The following is a 17,963-nucleotide window of genomic DNA, read 5'->3' on the forward strand; positions in this document are numbered from 1 at the left end:
TTGGGGGAAGGAGGCCTTCTTCCTTGATCTCTTGGAGGAGTCGCAAGGACCGTGTCCCTCTCCTCACCAGCACTGTCTGTGGTTTCCCTCCCTTAACACCAGTCACCCCTTAATGGGTTCTTTAATGCCTGTGCTCTTCCCTGGGCAAAACTAGGGAAGCTAAGCAATGCTTTGAAAGATGGCAGACAGTGGAGATGGCAAGTAGAGGGCAGGATAATGTTCAACAGTGAGGGTCGGGGGCCGGGGGTCACAGGAGACAGAAAGCAGGGCAAGGGAGAGGCAAAGTTCAAGTGGGCATCGGGAGCAGGTGTGCAGAACTATAGTTCTGAGGGCCTGCGGCCAGAAGACTGGAGCTGGGGCAAGCTTTTCCACTCACTCCTGAGGCTCTTCTCTGCCTTCTTGGAAGGCAGGACCTCACCCCACCCTGAAGCATGGCTGGCCAGGGGCTTGTCCAGGTTCACGAACAACTGTGTCAGAGAGTGAGAAGTGAGGGCGTAGAGAGGAAACTGGCTGGTCTCGGACAGATGGTTGGTGTCCCGGGGTCTCCCATCCCTTGGCTTGGGGGCAAAGGTTGTCCTATCTGTATTGTAAACTTCAAACCTTTCTCCAGCCTTAAGCAAGTTCCTCTTGTGAATGCAGCAGTCTGGATTTCTACTCCACTCCACCCAGACTCCACCCCTGTCCCGCCCCAGGGTCTGCCAAGTGCACAACTGAAAGCTTCGGATGGATAATGCCCTGTTTTCCTCTTTTGTCTTGCAGCCGTCTCCAACCTGGACATCGAGAGCAAGCTGAGCGTGTGCTACCGTGCACCGTGGCACCAGCAGAGAAACATCTTCCTCCCGGCCACCCGGCCGCCCTGCGTGGAGGAGCTGCACCGCCACGCCCGGCAGAGCCTGCAAGCCCTGCGCAGAGGTGACTGATCTCGGGCTTGGGGGCATTTCGGGGAGAGAACCTGGAGCTCGTCCCACCAAGGGGTTGTTTTCTGTCCCATCAGTCCCAACACCTCCCCTTGTTATAGCAAGTACTTTGAAATGCTCCCTTTTCTACCCTGAAATGAAATCCATGGGTAATATAACCTGCCTATTGATGTAACTAAAAATAGCATTATGGCCTGAATATGATAATAAAGAGAACTTAAGAGGAAAATTATTTATAATAATAATATTTGCAATATGCAAATGCCCAGGCACGGCTGCACTAGAAGACATAATGAAGAAGTCAGATGTTTGTGCCTATCAAAAGTAGGTTTGGATTAAGTAAAGACAGAAGTCATTCTGAACACAAAGCACAGAGAAATGAAAGAGTCAGGGGGCAGGAGGACACAACCATAGAAACTGGTGCATTCAGCACATATTATACGTGAGCAAAAAAAAAAAACCCTCTGGATTTTAATTAGAAGAGAATTAGCTTTGACTCAGAAGTAGGTTCTAGGCTTTTCCCTTACAAGAAATTCTGGCGGGATATCTGTGGGACCTGGGGCGCTGTTTCAGTGTTCAGGACTCTACTATGCATTGTAGGATGGCTGTCATCCTTGGCTCCAGCCCAATCATCTAACAAACAACCAGAACCTTCCCCAGGGGGGTTCTTCTGCTGCTGTTGAGAACCAGTGATCTGGTCCATTCTACAGCAGAGCACACGGAGCCCTAGAGAGGTCAGGACACTTGCTGAGGGTCACAGGCAGCAGGTTAGGTACAGTGCCAGGACCCCGACCCAGGCCTCCAGACCCCCCCAGCCAGAGCTCTGTTTTCCTCCGCGCCATACACTGTGTCCTAGGGAAATAAATATTTCTAGTTCTAGTTCTCTCACAGTCCTGAGAAAGCTGGAGGTAGGCACACAGCATTCAAGGTAGAAGATACAGCCTCTTCTTCCACTGGTTACTTTTCAGTGCCTTAAAGCCACTCTAATTAGGACAAAGGAGATTAAAAACTGGCATCATCCTTTTTTAGAGCCCCCTCCGTTGGTGTCAGAAGTTGGCATGCCAGCTTTTTTGGCCTTTAGAGTTTTGCTATGGAGACACATGGGGTCTGTACATTCAGTGTCTTTGTTCCAAATTCCCTCTGCTCCTTTAAGGAATGGTATTTTGCGAGAGTATTAAAATTCAAATAAAATATTTTTATGTCACTATCAAGATGGAGAAATAAAATGACAAATGTTGTTTTCAGCTGTTTTCTTCCTCATGTGTATGACTCCTCCCTTTTGCCCATCCCTTGTCTTTCTTCCCTTTAATGAAAGAGCTAACCTACTAATATCCTTAATGCAATTGTTTCTAAAAATTCCCCTTGGTTATTAGTAGCAGGTACTGTGACCCTTATAATGAAAGGTGACAGTCAGTATCCTCTCCTCAACCTATCGCTGGCATTCTTACTATTCACTTCAATTTTATAGTTGGCTGAAAAGTTCTTTACCAAATTTTTAGTGCCAGCCACCTTCCAGAAAGCTTCGTTAACACTCTTACCGTTCCTCTGCAGCCTGGATTAGGCGCCCTTGCCATAATCGCCTGTGCATCATCCCATTGTGCCACTTATAAGCTTGCATCATAACTAACCACTTACTTACGGGCCTGTCTTCTACCATTAATCCATGAGCAACTCAAGGACAAGGATGATATCTTGTAAATTTTCTTTTTGGCCGCACCACGCGGCTTGTGGGATCTTAGTTCCCTGACCAGGGATTGAACCCCGGCCCTCGGCAGTGAGAGCACAGAGTCCTAACCACTGGACCGCCAGGGAATTCCCATAAATTTTTTTTATTCAAAGCATTCAGCATGACCCTGACATAATAGTAGGTCCTCAATGAATGTTTGTGCAACTGAATCAAATTCTGCAGAAAACTGGTTGAGTACTGAGGGCAGAGAATGACGACAGAGGAATCTAATCATCATTCTCACTAAATACTTTCTCTGATCCCATCATTAGAGAGCTTGAGTAATGTTAGCCCTTTAGACATAATTATTTTTATCCCTTTATTATTATTCATAAGTCATCTCTGATTAGATTTTTCCAGATTCAACCAGATAACATTAAGCTGCTCGTAAGCTATCACATTTCACTGTGTTGTCAGGTTTGGACTTAACGGCAGAACTAAGGAACAGCAAGCGCCAATATCAATTTTCGCAGAACTTCCTCCTGGGGGCTGCGAGATGGATATGGGGCCTCCTGGGGTTTGTAAGGAAGACGGAGGAGCTGCATCTTGCCCTCCACAGACAGGCTTGCTTTGTGGTTGTCTCAATAGCAAATCTTGGGTGTAATAGTTTTAATAGCACTGCAGAGAGCCATAAACAGGAATTATAGGCATCACAGAATTAAAAACATGCAGTGTAGAATTAAAATTAGAAAGTGACATTTTTTTTTTTTTTACCCTCGTCCAAGAAACAGTAGCTTAGTAGTGCATTCATCAGAATACCACTTCTGCCATCTGGTGGCCATGACTAATTCTGACCTATCAATCAGACAAGGCCTTGCTCACAAATGAGCTTCCCTGTAGGTTCTCTATTTGGACAGCTGGAGTGTCCTGGCTTCCACCAGGGGGGAGTGGATGATGAAGCACAGACAAGCTAGGCTGTGGTGGCGGCAGCAGCGTGCTCCTTTTGGAAATGGGGCTATAAGCAGGGAGCTGGCAGACTGAGATCAGAACCGAGAAATTGGCCGTCTTCAAGATCTGCTCAATAGCAAACCCCTCAACAAAGTCTCTTGAGGGCCAGGCACTGTGCTACACCTAGGATTCAGAGAGCAACAGTATGCGGTCCTTGCCCACAAGGAATTCCTGGTCTAGTGAGGGAGACAGGCAAGTAACCAGGTAATTTCAACACAGTGATATGGGGGCTCAGAGGAAAGGCACTAATGAATGATGCCATGGAGCTTCAGGGAAGGCTCCTCAGAGGAAGCAGCATCTTAATGGGTTTCAAGTTATTTAGACTCTGATTCCTCTTTTTTTCCTTTATTCTTAGCAGTTCTTTATGCTCAGAGCCAATAATGGCTGGCAGTGATGCCAATGTTTATGTTTGTGAGACAGGGAGAGAGAGATTACTGAGGCTATAAAGAGAGATTTATATATTTCCTTTCCTTTCAAGTTTCAGGGCTGGGGGTCTAAATTGCATTGGTCTAAGGGAATAAGCACCAAGAGTCTACTGCAGTTTCAGGCTCTAGCTGACGAATGTTCTCACACCACCACCAGAAAGAAGTATTAGGGACGCATTAATCTACCTGCCTACTCCCGGCCTGGGGCAAATGAAAGGGTAGGAGGGGAGAAATTGAATGGGAAATTGAGTTGATATCTCCCTCCAGACTCCTCCCTTCCTTCTACCTTTTCCTAACTAGGGACACCTATATTTTACTCTTCATTATGCATTTAAGAATATAAAAGCTTTTCCTTACACTGCCCATTTAGAAAAGCCCACTGTTTCCTTGCAGAGAAAAATGAGGGGGGTGCTGGAGGTGGGCACTTTAACATGGAAGACACTTACTTATCTCAAAAAGACTTCTTGGAAGGGAGACCAAGGTGGCAGAGTAGGACATGGAGCTCACTTCCCCACTACAAATACATAAAAAAATACAGCTACACCTGGAACGATTCTCACAGAATACCAGCTGAAAGCTGTCAAAAGATCTCATACAACCAAAGCTGCAAGAAAGATCCCCACATAACCGGGTAGGACGAAAGGAGAGGGAAAAAAAAGGAATCAGGATGGGACCTGCACCCCTGGGAGGGAGCTGTGAAAGAGGAAGGGTTCCCTCACCCTGGGAACCTCCTTCGCTGGCTGGAAGGTCCGCCAGGACAGGGGAGCTGCAGGGGCCTGGAATTTGCAAGAGAGGAGTGTGCCCGGGCTGACTTGCTGCCAAGCAAGATACAGAGGGACCGGCTGACAGCTGCCATGCTGCCACACTTCCCAGCCTGAGATGCGTGCACAGCTCGTGGGTGCTGAAACTCAGGCTTCAGTGGACAGACACGGGAAGACGACTTGCTTTGGCTGCGCAGAGACATCCTGAAGAGCCTGGAGTGTGGTCTGGGCTGCAATTGGGGGTGCACACAGGACGGGGCACAGGTCTGCCAAAGGACCCCATTATCGACGCGTGAAGGGCTGGGTACGGGTCCACCATAGACACCTCCTTGTCAGTGTGCTCAGTGCGGGGTGCGGCTCCAGCCACGCCAGACTTTGGGAGCACGCACGTACCAGGGCTAACATCAGAGCCAATTATCAGCACTCCCACCATGGGGCGCAGCTCCGGCAGGCTTTGGGAGCTCATGCTTTGTGAACCTGCACACTTCAAAGGCAAGGCTGACACTGGAGCCAACTATCAGCGCTCCCACAGCCGAGACGGGTCTCAGGGCGGCACCAGCAGCAGCGGATTTTGTGGGTGTGCACACCGGGTGGCAGGAGGCCTCACAGAGTCACAGGTCCTGGCAGAGAGCCCCTGAGGAGGAACACACGACGGCTCCCAGAGGGGGTGCTCTGGTCCCGCCTACCTCACACGGCAGCTGAGAACCAGATCTCAGGGCCTCTAACTCCAACAGCTGGGGAGTAGACCCTGCCCCTTGACAGGGCTGTGACAACCACAAAGCAAAGACGAGGCCCCACCCAACATACAGTGCAGGCTCTGGCCAGCACAACACCAAACACACCCCCCATCGAGGGTGGATAATGGGCAGCACATGCCGAGGAAAGATGTGGCAGGCATCCATACCAAACAGAGCCCTCACACCAAAAATACTGGACTCACACAGTCTACACCAGGACACTCCCACATAAAAACAGCCTTTCAAGACCACAGTAGATAACTGTTTCTCCTAAATTCGTGGAGTTAGAGAAATATAAGTAAAACGAAAAAGCAGAGGAACTACTCCCAATTTAGAAGAATAAGAGAAATCCCCTGAGAGAACGATGAAACAAACCTCGCCAGTCTACCAGGCCCTGAGTTCAAAAAGGAGGTAATAAAAATGCTAAAGAACCTAAGAAACACTACTGATAGAAATGTAGATCACTGTAACAAGGAACTATTCAATAGAAACCATAAACAGGAGCCAATCAAAATTAGACAACTCAATTGCCAAGATAAAAAACGAGCTAAAGTCAATAAACAGCAGACTAAATAAGTCTAAATAGCAGAATGAGTAAGTCATCTGGAAGATAAAATAACACAAACCACCCAATCAGAACAGCAGACAGAAAAACAGGTGAAAACAAAGTGAAAGCAACATACGAGATCCATGGGATAATATAAAGTGTGCCAACCTACACATAATACGGAATCCAGAAGAAGAAGAAAGAGAAAAAGGGATCCAAAATGTACCTGAAGAAATTCTGGCTGAAAACTTCCCAAACCTAAAGAAGGAAACAGATATCCAGGTACAGGAATCACAGGCCGTCCCAAACAAGATGAACCCAAACTGATCCACACCAAGACACGTAATTAAAATGGCAAAAGTGAACGATAAAGAGAGGATTCTAAAGGCAGCAAGAGAAAAACAGAGTCATTTACAAGGGAATATCATAAGGCTATCAGCTGATTTCTCTACAGAAACTTTGCAGGCCAGAAGGGAGTGACAAGATATATTCAAAGTTCTGAAAGGAAAAAACCTGCAACCTAGGATACTCTGCCCAGCAAGATTATCATTTAGAATAGAAGGAGGGAGAAAGAATTTCTCAGACGAGCAAAAACTAAAAGAATACAGCAATACAGCAATACTCATGAAAAGATATTCAACATCACTAATTATTAGAGAAATGCAAACCAAAACTACATTGAGGGCTTCCCTGGTGGCACAGTGGTTGAGAATCCACCTGCCAGTGCAGGGGACACGGGTTTGATCCCTGGTCCGGGAAGATCCCACATGCCGCGGAGCAACTAAGCCCGTGCACAACTAATGAGCCTGCGCTCTAGAGCCCGCGTGCCACAACTACTGAGCCTGCGTGCTGCAACTACTGAAACCCACGTGCCTAGAGGCTGTGCTCTCAAGAGAAGCCACCGCAATGAGAAGCCCACGCACCGCAACGAAGAGTAGCCCCCACTCGCCGCAACCAGAGAAAGCCCGTGAGCAGCAATGAAGACCCAACACAGCCAAAAATAAATAAAATAAATTTATAAAAATTAATAAATAATAATTAAAAAAACTGCATTGAGATATCACCTCACACCAGTCAGAATGGCTATCATCAAAAAATCCACAAACAATAAATGCTGGAGAGGGTGTGGAGAAAAGGGAAACCTCCTACACTGCTGATGGGAATGTAAATTGGTACAGCCACTATGGAGAAGAGTATGGAGGTTCCTTAAAAAACTAAAAATAGAGCTACCGTATGATCCTGCAATCCCACTCCTGGGCATATATCCGGAGAAAAACATGGTCCGAAAGGATACATGCACCCCAATGTTCATCGCAGCACTGACAATAGCCAAGACACGCAAGCAACCTAAATGTCCATCAACAAAGGAATGGATAAAGAAGATGTGGTGTATATATACAATGGAATATTACTCAGCCATTAAAAAGAATGAAATAATGCCATTTGCAGCAACATGGATGGACCCAGAGATTGTCATGCTGAGTGAAGGAAGTCAGACAGAGAACGTGAGATAGCATATGATATTGCTTATATGCAGAATCATTAAAAAAATGATACAAATGTACTTATTTACAAAATCAAAACAGACTCACAGACTTAGAGAACAAACTTATGGTTCCAGGGCAGGGGTGGATAGTTAGGGAGTTTGGGATGGACATGTACACACTGCTATACTTAAAATGGATAACCAACAAGGACCTACTGTGTAAAACAGGGAACTCTGCTCAATATTATGTAACAACCTAAATGGGAAAAGAATCTGATAAAGAATAGGTACATGCATATGTATAACTAAATCACTGTGCTGTATACCTGAAACCGTCACAACATTGTTAATCAACTATACTCCAGTATAAAATAAAAAGTTAAAAAAAAAAAGAATATAGAAATACTAAACCTATCCTAATAGAAATACTGAAAGGTCTTCTCTAAACAGAAAAGAAGCAAGAATCTATAGGAAAGGGAAAATCACAACAGGAAAGGCAAATATATAAAAGGACTGAAGATCACTTAAATAAGCCAGTACATAAATTTAAAAACAATCAAAAAATTTGTGAAAGCAATTATAACTATAAGGAACAACAAAAGGATAAACATGAAGATGTAAAAGAGGACATCAGAATCACATAATGTGGGGGAGGGGAGTAAGAATACGTAGTTTTTTTAGAATGTGTTTGAGCTTACATGACTATCAGTCTAAAGCAAGAAGATACAGTTATGGTTTAACATACTTGAAAACCAGGGTAACCACAAATTAAAAACATACAGTGGTCTCACAAAAGCCAAAAAGAAAGGAACTCAAGCATAATACAAAAGAAAACCATAAACTACAAAAGGAAAAACAAAAAGAAGAAAGGAACAAAGAAGAAATACAAAGTCAACTGGAAAACAAGGTTTAAAATGGCAGTAAATACATACTTATCAATAATTACTTTAAATGTCAATAGACTAAACGCTCTGATAAAAAGACACAGACTGGCATACTGGATAATAAAACAAGAACCTACAATCTGCTGCCTATAAGAGACCCACTTTAGGGTGAAAGACATGCATAGATTGAAAGTGAGGGGATGGAAAAAGATATTTCATGCAAATGGAAATGACAAGAAAGCGAGGGTAGCAATACTCATATCAGACAAAAGAGACTTTAAAACAAAGGCCATGAATAAAGACAAAGAAGGACCCTGTATTAATGATAAAAGGATCATTATAAGAAGAGGATGATATTACACTCATTAACGTATATGTATGCAATATAGGAGCACCTAAATACGTGCAACAAATACTAACAGACATAAAAGGAGAAACTGATGGGAATACAATAGTAGCAGGAGATTTTTAACACCCCACTGACATCAATGGACAGATCTTCCAAACAGAAAATCAATAAGGCAACAGAGACTCTGACACATTAAAACAGACTTAATTGATATCTACAGGACACTACATCCAAGAAAACCAAAATACACACTCTTTTCAAGTACACATGGAACATTCTCTAGGATAGACCACATACTAAGACACAAAACAAGCCTCAACAAATTTAAGAGAAAAGAAATTATCTCAAGCATCTTCTCTGACCACAATGGCATGAAACTAGAAATCAACCACAGAAAGAAAAATGAGAAAAAAATGATTACATAGAGACTAAACAACATGCTACTAAAAAAAACAATGAGTCAACAATGAAATCAAAGAGGAAATTAAAAAACAAAGGACAAGACAAGGAAAGGAAAATAAAAACACAACCATCCGAAATCTATGGGATGCAGTCCTGAGAGAGAAGCTTACAGCAATACAGGCCTTCCCCCCAAAATAAGAAAAATCTCTAACAACCTAACCTTCCACCTAAAAGAATTAGAAAAGAACATACAAATCCTAAAGCCAGCAGAAGGAAGGAAATAAAGATCAGAGAGGAAATAAATAAAATAGAATTAAAAATAATAAAAAAGTCAATAAAACCAAGAGCTGTTTTTTGAAAGGGTAAACAAAATCGATGAACCTCTAGCCAGGCTCACCAAGAACAAAAGAGAGAGGACCCAAATAAACAAAATAAGAAATGAAAGAGAAACAACAACCAATACCGCAGAAGCGCAAAAAATCATAAGAAAAATACTATGAACAGTTATATGCCAACAAAATGGACAACCTAGAAGAAACTGACAAGTTTCTAGAAACATACAGCCTGCCAAAACTGAATCAAAAAGAAACAGATAATTTGAACAGACAGATCACTAGAAGTAAAATAGAATCTGTATAAAACAACAACAACAACAACAAAAAAACCCCCTGCAAACAAAAGTCTAGGACCAGATGGCTTCACTGGGGAATTCTACCAAACAAAAAGAAGAACTCATACCTACCTTTCTCAAACTATTCCAAATGACTGAAGAGGAGGGAACACTCCCAAAATCATTTTATGAAGCCACTATCACCCTGATACCAAAACCAGGCAACGATACTACAAAAAAACAAAATTACAGGTCAGTATCTTTGATGAATATAGATGGAAAAATCCTCAACAAAATATTAGCAAACTGAATCCAACAACACATAAGAAGGATCATACACCATGATCAAGTTGGATTCGTTCCAAGGTCACAAGGATGGTTCAACATACACAAATCAATCAACGTGATACACCATATCAACAAAAGACAAAAACAACATGATCATCTCAATAGAAGCAGAAAAAGCATTTGATAAAATTCAACATCCATTCATGATAAAAATTCTCACCGAAGTAGGTACAGAGGGAACATATCTCAACATGATAAAATCCATTTACAACAAACCCACAGCCAATATAATACTCAACGGTGAAAAGGTGAAATCCTTCCCACTAAATTCTGGAACAAGACAAGGATGCCCACTCTCACCGCTTCTATTCAACATAGTATTGGAAGTCCTAGCCACAGTAGTCAGACAAGAGAAGAAATAAAAGGTATCCAAATTGGAAGGGAAGAGATAAAATTGTTATTGTATGCAGATGACATGATACTCTATATAGAAGACCCTAAAGACTCCACACAAAAACTGTTAGAACAAATAAATGAATTCAGCGAGGTAGCAGGATACAAGATCAATATACAGAAATCTGTTGCATTTCTTTATACTGACAATGAAATATCAGAAAGTAAAAAAACAATCCCGTTTACAGTTGTGCAAAGGGCTTCCCTGGTGGCACAGTGGTTAAGAATCCGCCTGCCAATGCAGGGGACATGGGTTCGAGCCCTGGCCCGGGAAGATCCCACATGCCGTGGAGCAACTAAGCCCGTGCGCCACAACTACTGAGGCTGTGCTCTAGAGCCCGCGTGCCACAACTACTGAGCCCCCGTGCCACAACTACTGAAGCCTGCACACCTAGAGCCCGTGCTCTGCAACAAGAGAAGCCACCGCAATGAGAAGCCCGTGCACCTCAACAAAGAGTAGCCCCCGCTCGCCGCAACTAGAGAAAGCCCACACGCAGCAATGAAGACCCAAAGCAGCCAAAAGGATAAAATAAATTTAAAATAAATAAATAAATAAATAAATAAAATTGTGCAATAAATAAATAAATAAATAAATAAAACCTAACCAAGGAGATGAAAGACCTATACGCTGAGAACTATAAAACACTGATAAAGGAAACTGAAAATGATACAAAGAAATGGAAAGCTATGCCATGCTCTTGGATTGGAAGAATTAATATTGTTAAAACAGCCATACTACCCAAAGCAATCTACAGATTTCATATGATCTCTATCAAATTACCCATGATATTTTTCACAGAGCTAGAACACATAATCCTAAAATTTATATGGAACTACAAAAGACCAAGAATTGCCAAGGCAACTCTGAGGAAAAAGAATAAAGCTGGAGGCATAACCCTTCCCAGATTTCAGACAATACTGCAAAGCTACAGTAATCCAAACAGCATGGTACTGGCACAAAAACAGACATACAGATCAAAAGAACAGAATAGAGAGCCCAGAAATAAACCCACACACCTACAGTCAATTAATCTTCAACAAAGGAGGCAAGAATATACAATGGAGAAAAGACAGTCCCTTCAGCAAGTGGTGTTGGGAAAGCTTGACAACCTCATGTAAATCAATGAAGTTAGAACACAACCTCACACCGTACACAACAATAAACCTAAAATGGCTTAAAGACTTAAACATAAGATATGACACCATAAAACTCCTAGAAGAGAACATAGGCAAAACATTCTCGGACATAAATCATAGTAATGTTTTCTTAGATCAGTCTCCCAAGGTAAAAGAAGTAAACGCAAAAATAAATAAATGGAACCTAGTCAAACTTATAGACTTTTTCACAGCAAAGCAAACCATAAACAAAATGAAAAGACAACCTACAGACTGGGAAAAAATATTTGCAAACGATGAGAACGACAAGGGCTTAATTTCCAAAATATACAGACACCTCATACAACTCAATATCAACAAACAAACAAACAAACAACCCAATCAAAAACTGGGCAGAAGACCTAAACAGACATTTCTCCAAAGAAGACATACAGTTGGCCAACAGGCACATGAAAAAATGCTCAACATCGCTAATTATTGGGAAAATGCAAATTAAAACTACAAGGAGTTATCACCTCACACCAGTCAGAATGGCCATCATCAAAAAGTCTAAAAATAATAAATGCTGGAGATGGTGTGGAGAAAAGGGAACCCTCCTACACTGTTGGTGGCAATGTAAATTGGTGCAGCCACTATGGAGAACAGTACGGAGGTTCCTTAAAAAACTAAAAATAGAGTTACCATATGATCCAGCAAACCCACTCCTGGGCATATACCTAGACAAAACTATAATTCAAAAAGATACATGCACTGCTATGTTCACTGCAGCACTATTTACAATAGCCAAGACATAGAAGCAACCTGAGAGTCCATCAATAGATGAATGGATAAAGAAGATGTGGTGTATATACAATGGAATATTACTCAGCAATAAAAAAGAATGAAATATTGCCATTTGCAGCAACATGGATCGACCTAGAGATTATCATACCAAGTAAGTCAGACAGAGAAAGACAAATATTATATGATATCACTTATATGTGGAATCTAAAAAAAAAAATACAAATTCATTTACTGACCAAACAGAAACAGACTCATAGACATAGAAAACAAACTTATGGTTACCAAAGGGGAAAGGGGAGGTGGAGGGATAAATTAGGAGTATGGGATTAACATATACACAGCACTATATATAAAATAGATAAACAACAAGGATTTACTGTATAGCACAGGGAACTATATTCAGTATCTTGTAATAACCTATATTGGAAAAGAATCTGAAGCTGTATGCCTGAAACTAACACAATATTGTATTCCATTGTTTTTTTCCCTTAATTAATTAATTTATTTATTTATTTTTGGCTGCATTGGGTCTTCATTGCTGCGTGCGGGCTTGTCTCTAGTTGCGGCGAGCGGGGGCTACGCTTTGTTGCGGTGTGTGGGCTTCTCATTGTGGTGGCTTCTCTTGTTGTGGAGCATGGGCTCTAGGCACGTGGGCTTCAGTAGTTGTGGCTCACGGGCTTGGCTGCTCTGTGGCATGTGGAATCTTCCCGGACCAGGGCTCGAACCCATGTCCCCTTCATTGGCAGGCAAATTCTTAACCACTGCCCCACCAGGGAAGTCCCACAATATTGTAAATCAACTATATAGTTATTTTTTTTTAAAGTCTTCCTGATGAACAATGGCTATGGTGGCAGTTTAGCAAAGACCACCTGTGTGGGGATGAGGACTTTTCTCTGGTTGTGAATGGGAGTCAACATTTGTCTAAAGAATCCCAAGCAAAGGTAGATGAGAAATACTGCCACATTTTCCTGACACAGACAATGTCGGCAGTTGAGGCAGGGAGGCCCACAGACAGGCCGATCAGACATGGACAGAAATCAGAAGGCTCAAGAGTGCTCAGGTACTGGTTTAGAGTACAGCACACGGACTACAGCAAAGAGGAAAGGGGCCAGCATTAGGGCGGCCAGTGTAAATAGGCAACAGGACCAGAGAAGGACCTAACAGCAAGGGCACAGCGAGGGCACTAACTAACTACACAGCCCATGGGAAAGGTAGGGCTTTAGAGTGCACTCTGCTGTTACAAAAGCAGACCTTAATGAAAGCATTAATTTGTTCTTCCTTTCAGTCACTCCACAAACATTTATTGAGAACCCACTATATCACAGGCACAGCAGGGCACTGCGACAGAAAGCTGAATATAATCTCTGTTGTCCAGGGGCAGCCTTCTATAAAAGAGGCAGATATCTAGAGAGATCCTGATTTTTATCAATACAATGACAGAGATGAAATGGCCACTGGCACTACAGGACCTTCAGAGAAAGGGCATCTGACGCCACCTGAGAGGGTCAGTGTAGTTAGCTGTTTCCTAACACGGGTAAAAGAATTAGTGTCTTATGAGTAGCCAAATATTCTATATTATCAATGTCCAAAGAATTAGAATGTGATAAAATATAATTATAATCAAATACTATCAAATCCCAGCAGTCTTGCTCTGATGAGCGAGGTGTGTTTGGACCTTCTAGAGCTTACAGGTCAAGAAGTGGCCAAGAGCAGAGCCCTGGGGCCAAGTGTGTACCACTGACAGCTCGGCAATGACTTAGCCTCCCTGACTGGTTTAGGCATCTGCACAAGAGGGACACTATCAGTGCCTACTTCGTGCAGTTGTCAAGATAATGCACCTAAAAGCTTTTGCAAAGCATCTTTGATGCATGGCAATTGCTCAATAAATATTGGGCATCATAATTATTATCGTAGATGTGCTGAGTAATGGCAATTTTAAACAACAGAAGACAGATTAAGACATCTGCTGCACAAATTTCTACCTTGGTCATATTGGGTGGGAGTCACGAGATTTCAGGCCCTAGGCATGAGTGTGGGCTGGGTTTTGGCAGGCAGGGCAGCCTTTGGTGTGGCCAGTATGTTGGGTAGGATGTGCTTTGGGGCTCACTGAGACACCCAGAAAGCTAAGCTGTGCTCTTGATGTCTCAGTGATTCTTGTCAATGAGTCAGGACCACTTCATCGCACACATGGAAATTTCTTGGTTTTTCCCAGTAGTACCTTTATTCCTAAATCAGACAACTGTCACCATTGGGATTTCTTTACTTTCTTAGGAACCCAGGATTTGAAAGCCATCTGAGTGTTGTGGGTGACAGAGCTTAGATGGGTGCAACGGTGTGCAGGCCACAGGCTCTGTTTTTAAAAAATGTAATAAAGAAATAAATGAATAAGGCCCCGATGTGTAGGACTCTCCAGTTTCTGTGATATAAATACTCCCACCGTAGCCTATTTCAAGCTACCAACAGTTTAAAAACTGGCTCGCAAAATTCCTGAACACATAGCAATCCGGGCCCCTGAGCCAATGTGAGCTGGCTCCATCGCCCACTGGATGGCTGTGAGCATCCGTCGCTACCACTCTCTGGGAGGCTCTGGTGTGTCTGTGCCTACGGTCCGCTCCAGGACTGATGTCAGCAGATCTTGCACCATTGTTCTAGATTTTTTTTTTTTTTTGCTCATGTTGTTTTGAAACGAGGCATGTTGAGAAATATACTACTTTTTCCAAACTTAGAGTGAACCATCTTGTACAATGATTATGAGATGAACCCACTGAAATGTAGGTGTCCAACTTCATATGAAGTGAAAGTTTAGTTCAGAACCATTCTGAAAAGCTTATTTGGTATACAAATGAGCTGGATTAGCAAAAACTCACTTTTCTCCAGCCTTTTGCTCATCCTCCCAAGGGGGAAAGAGAAATTGAAAATGCCAAGTATGTTTCTGTATTATTGCTTTTTCTGCCCCCAGAACACCGGAGCCGGAGCGATCGCCGGGAGCAGAGAGCTGCTGCACCCCCTTCCGTAGTAGCTCCTCCACTGCCCGCCTATCCCCCAGCTCACAGCCAGAGAAGACGCGAACTTAAGGACCGGCACTTCTTAACGGTGAGCTAGATGGCCAGGTGGCAGCCCTGTACCTGCTCAGCGGGAAGTATGAGTGGGTCTTGGGTGTCAGTTTCCCTCCTCCTACTGAAGGAGACTGGGCTGCCTGAAAGAGCTAATCATGGGCATTTGAAAACTGAATTTTTCCCCTTTCATTCTTGAAAGGAATGCCTCTTTTTGGGGGAATAGAGTGGGGATACAGATTTTTTTTTAAATTTAATTGGCTGCACAATGCAGTAAAGCAACAATAGTTAAGGACTCTAAAATCAGGGAAATTAGGAATATTGGATTAGCAGATACACACCACTATATATAAAAAAGATAAACAACAAGGATTTATTGCATAGCACAGGGAACTCTTTTCAATATTTTGTAATAACCTATAATGGAAAAGAATCTGAAGAAAAAAATATATATCAAACTGAATCACTGTGCTGTATACCCGAAACTAACATAATATTGTAAATCAACCATCCTTCAATAAAAGATAAAAGAAATAAAATAAAATCGGGGGAAAAATTGCTTCAAATCCTAATTCTTCTGCATACAAGCTGAAAGATTTAGGGCAGGTTACTTACGTTCCTTGCCCTCAGTTCCCTCATCTGTAATATGGGGATATTAATAGTAACTAGCTTATAGGGTTTGAGGGTTAAATGAGATAAGGCATGGAAAGAACTTAGCACAATGCCTGACATAGAGTAAGACCTCAGTAAATGTTAACTGCTGCAACCACTACTATTATTACTAGTCAGGTGATAGCATGGCTGACTAGGTAGGGTGAACTGAGAAAGAACTTACATGATGTGAAAAATTACCATTTGAAGATGAATCATCTCATAATTTCATGCTTCCCCCATTCTATAAGGGAGGGTGCTCTTCTGAGTAACCAGTTACCAGAGTGATGTCATCACCACTGGTGATGTCAGCCTTGCCTGGGTGGGTGTGGCTGTAACTCAGCTCAAGCCCCCAAGTATGGATCAGAGATGATGAAGCTGAGACCAGCTCAGAATACCTGGAAACACCATTACCCCAGGTGTGCCTTCTGAGGGCTCAGTGGGGACAGGTGAGCACTTTGTGCCTCTGAGTAGGGCATCACTGAGGTGAGAGACTATGGTTTCTGTGACCAAATCAGCCCACACAGCCTGCCTGAATGGGCAGACCCCTGCTCCCTTGTCATGCCAGTTTGAGGCCCTAAGTCTAAAGAAGTTACAATAGTGTAGGTAGAAGTTGAGGTTTTTATTTGAAATTAAGGTTGTATGTATGATTATAAACCCTGTACCCTTATGGCCTTTACAATATGCAAATTAGATGCAAAATATTTGGGTCACATGATGCCAGACACCAAGCTGAGAACAGATTTCATCTAAATGACTCTCATGATATATCCAGATAAAACAGTGAGTGATATTGAACAGTACACAGACATTTTTCCTACTCGTGGCTGGACAGTAGGCTTCATGTCCCTCAGGCTCATCAAGTGTCCTAAGTGCCATGTCAAACTCACCATACTGCTGCAATGCAGCCCAGGGATAAGAAAGGAAGGTAAGAGTCTCTTATGGCTTTCTAGGTCTTTATATAGAGCAGTTACAACATGCTAGTGATTTGTCATAAAAGCCCCTGCTCGACAAAAGTTCCTATTAAGCTCAAATCTGCTTGCTGAAGCATTTGCTTTTAATGAGGCATTTTCTGCATAAAAATGCTAAAAATATTTTTCCCATTCATTATAATATGTTTAGTGGCTCATTAAGTTGGCTTTCTTGGCAGGGGGCGGTGGGAGAGAAGAATGTTAAGCATTTACAGAAATGACATAAAAATATTACCCTTTGTCTTAATCTGCATAATTTTTAATAATGTCTAAATACCAAAATAAGACTATAGGAAAAAGCTTAAAATAATGAATAGCAATGAGGGTGCTTCATTTTCCCAACAAACATTAATAAGAGGTCATACTTATGTAAACCAGAAAATTTACCCATCTCAATAATATTTAGTATTTCGAAGTAATTTGGGGAAATTTTAACTGTTTCATTTGTTTGATTGAGTTTCGGTCACCAAGGTCATTGGAAGATTTCCATTCAAGTTGAATCCCTCAGACCTGGAGCTGACTCAGAGTAGAACACAGTTCTATACATTAAGCTTACAAAGGCTGTATACTGCTGCAAGAGAAAAGGCTGTAGGTATAGGGATAGGAAATTTGTAGCCAAATTGCTAGACAGACGGTTTTGTAAACAGCAACTCTCCTTTCCTTTACGAGACTTCAGTTAAACCATTTTTTTCCCTTTAAAAAAGCATTCATAATGAGATTCTGATATACACTCGTCCACAATTCTATAAACTGTTATACTGTACTTTGGTCATTAAAGACATGGTCTGTGAAGCCGAACTGCCTGGAATTGAAGACCAAGCTCTACCATTTACGAGCTATGTGACCCTGGACAAGT

The 17,963-nt window shown here is 42.4% G+C and overlaps 1 protein-coding gene and 1 long non-coding RNA gene across 5 annotated transcripts in view; one reads left to right on the forward strand and one right to left on the reverse strand.

Annotated features, from left to right (window-relative positions):
• NHS (NHS actin remodeling regulator) overlaps positions 1-17,963 on the forward strand; it is a 353,067-nt gene that overhangs the window by 291,451 nt on the left and 43,653 nt on the right. For both annotated transcript variants that reach the window (XM_057537623.1, XM_057537624.1), the window contains exons 2-3: positions 760-912; positions 15,392-15,525. In XM_057537623.1, the coding sequence (XP_057393606.1) occupies positions 760-912; positions 15,392-15,525 (287 nt within the window). The remainder of the gene's footprint in view (positions 1-759; positions 913-15,391; positions 15,526-17,963) is intronic.
• Positions 1-17,963, reverse strand: part of LOC103011421 (uncharacterized) — a 95,406-nt gene that overhangs the window by 32,587 nt on the left and 44,856 nt on the right. The window lies entirely within an intron of this gene.

The sequence above is a fragment of the Balaenoptera acutorostrata genome, chromosome X (genome assembly GCF_949987535.1).
Source record: "Balaenoptera acutorostrata chromosome X, mBalAcu1.1, whole genome shotgun sequence".
Lineage (NCBI taxonomy): Eukaryota > Metazoa > Chordata > Mammalia > Artiodactyla > Balaenopteridae > Balaenoptera > Balaenoptera acutorostrata.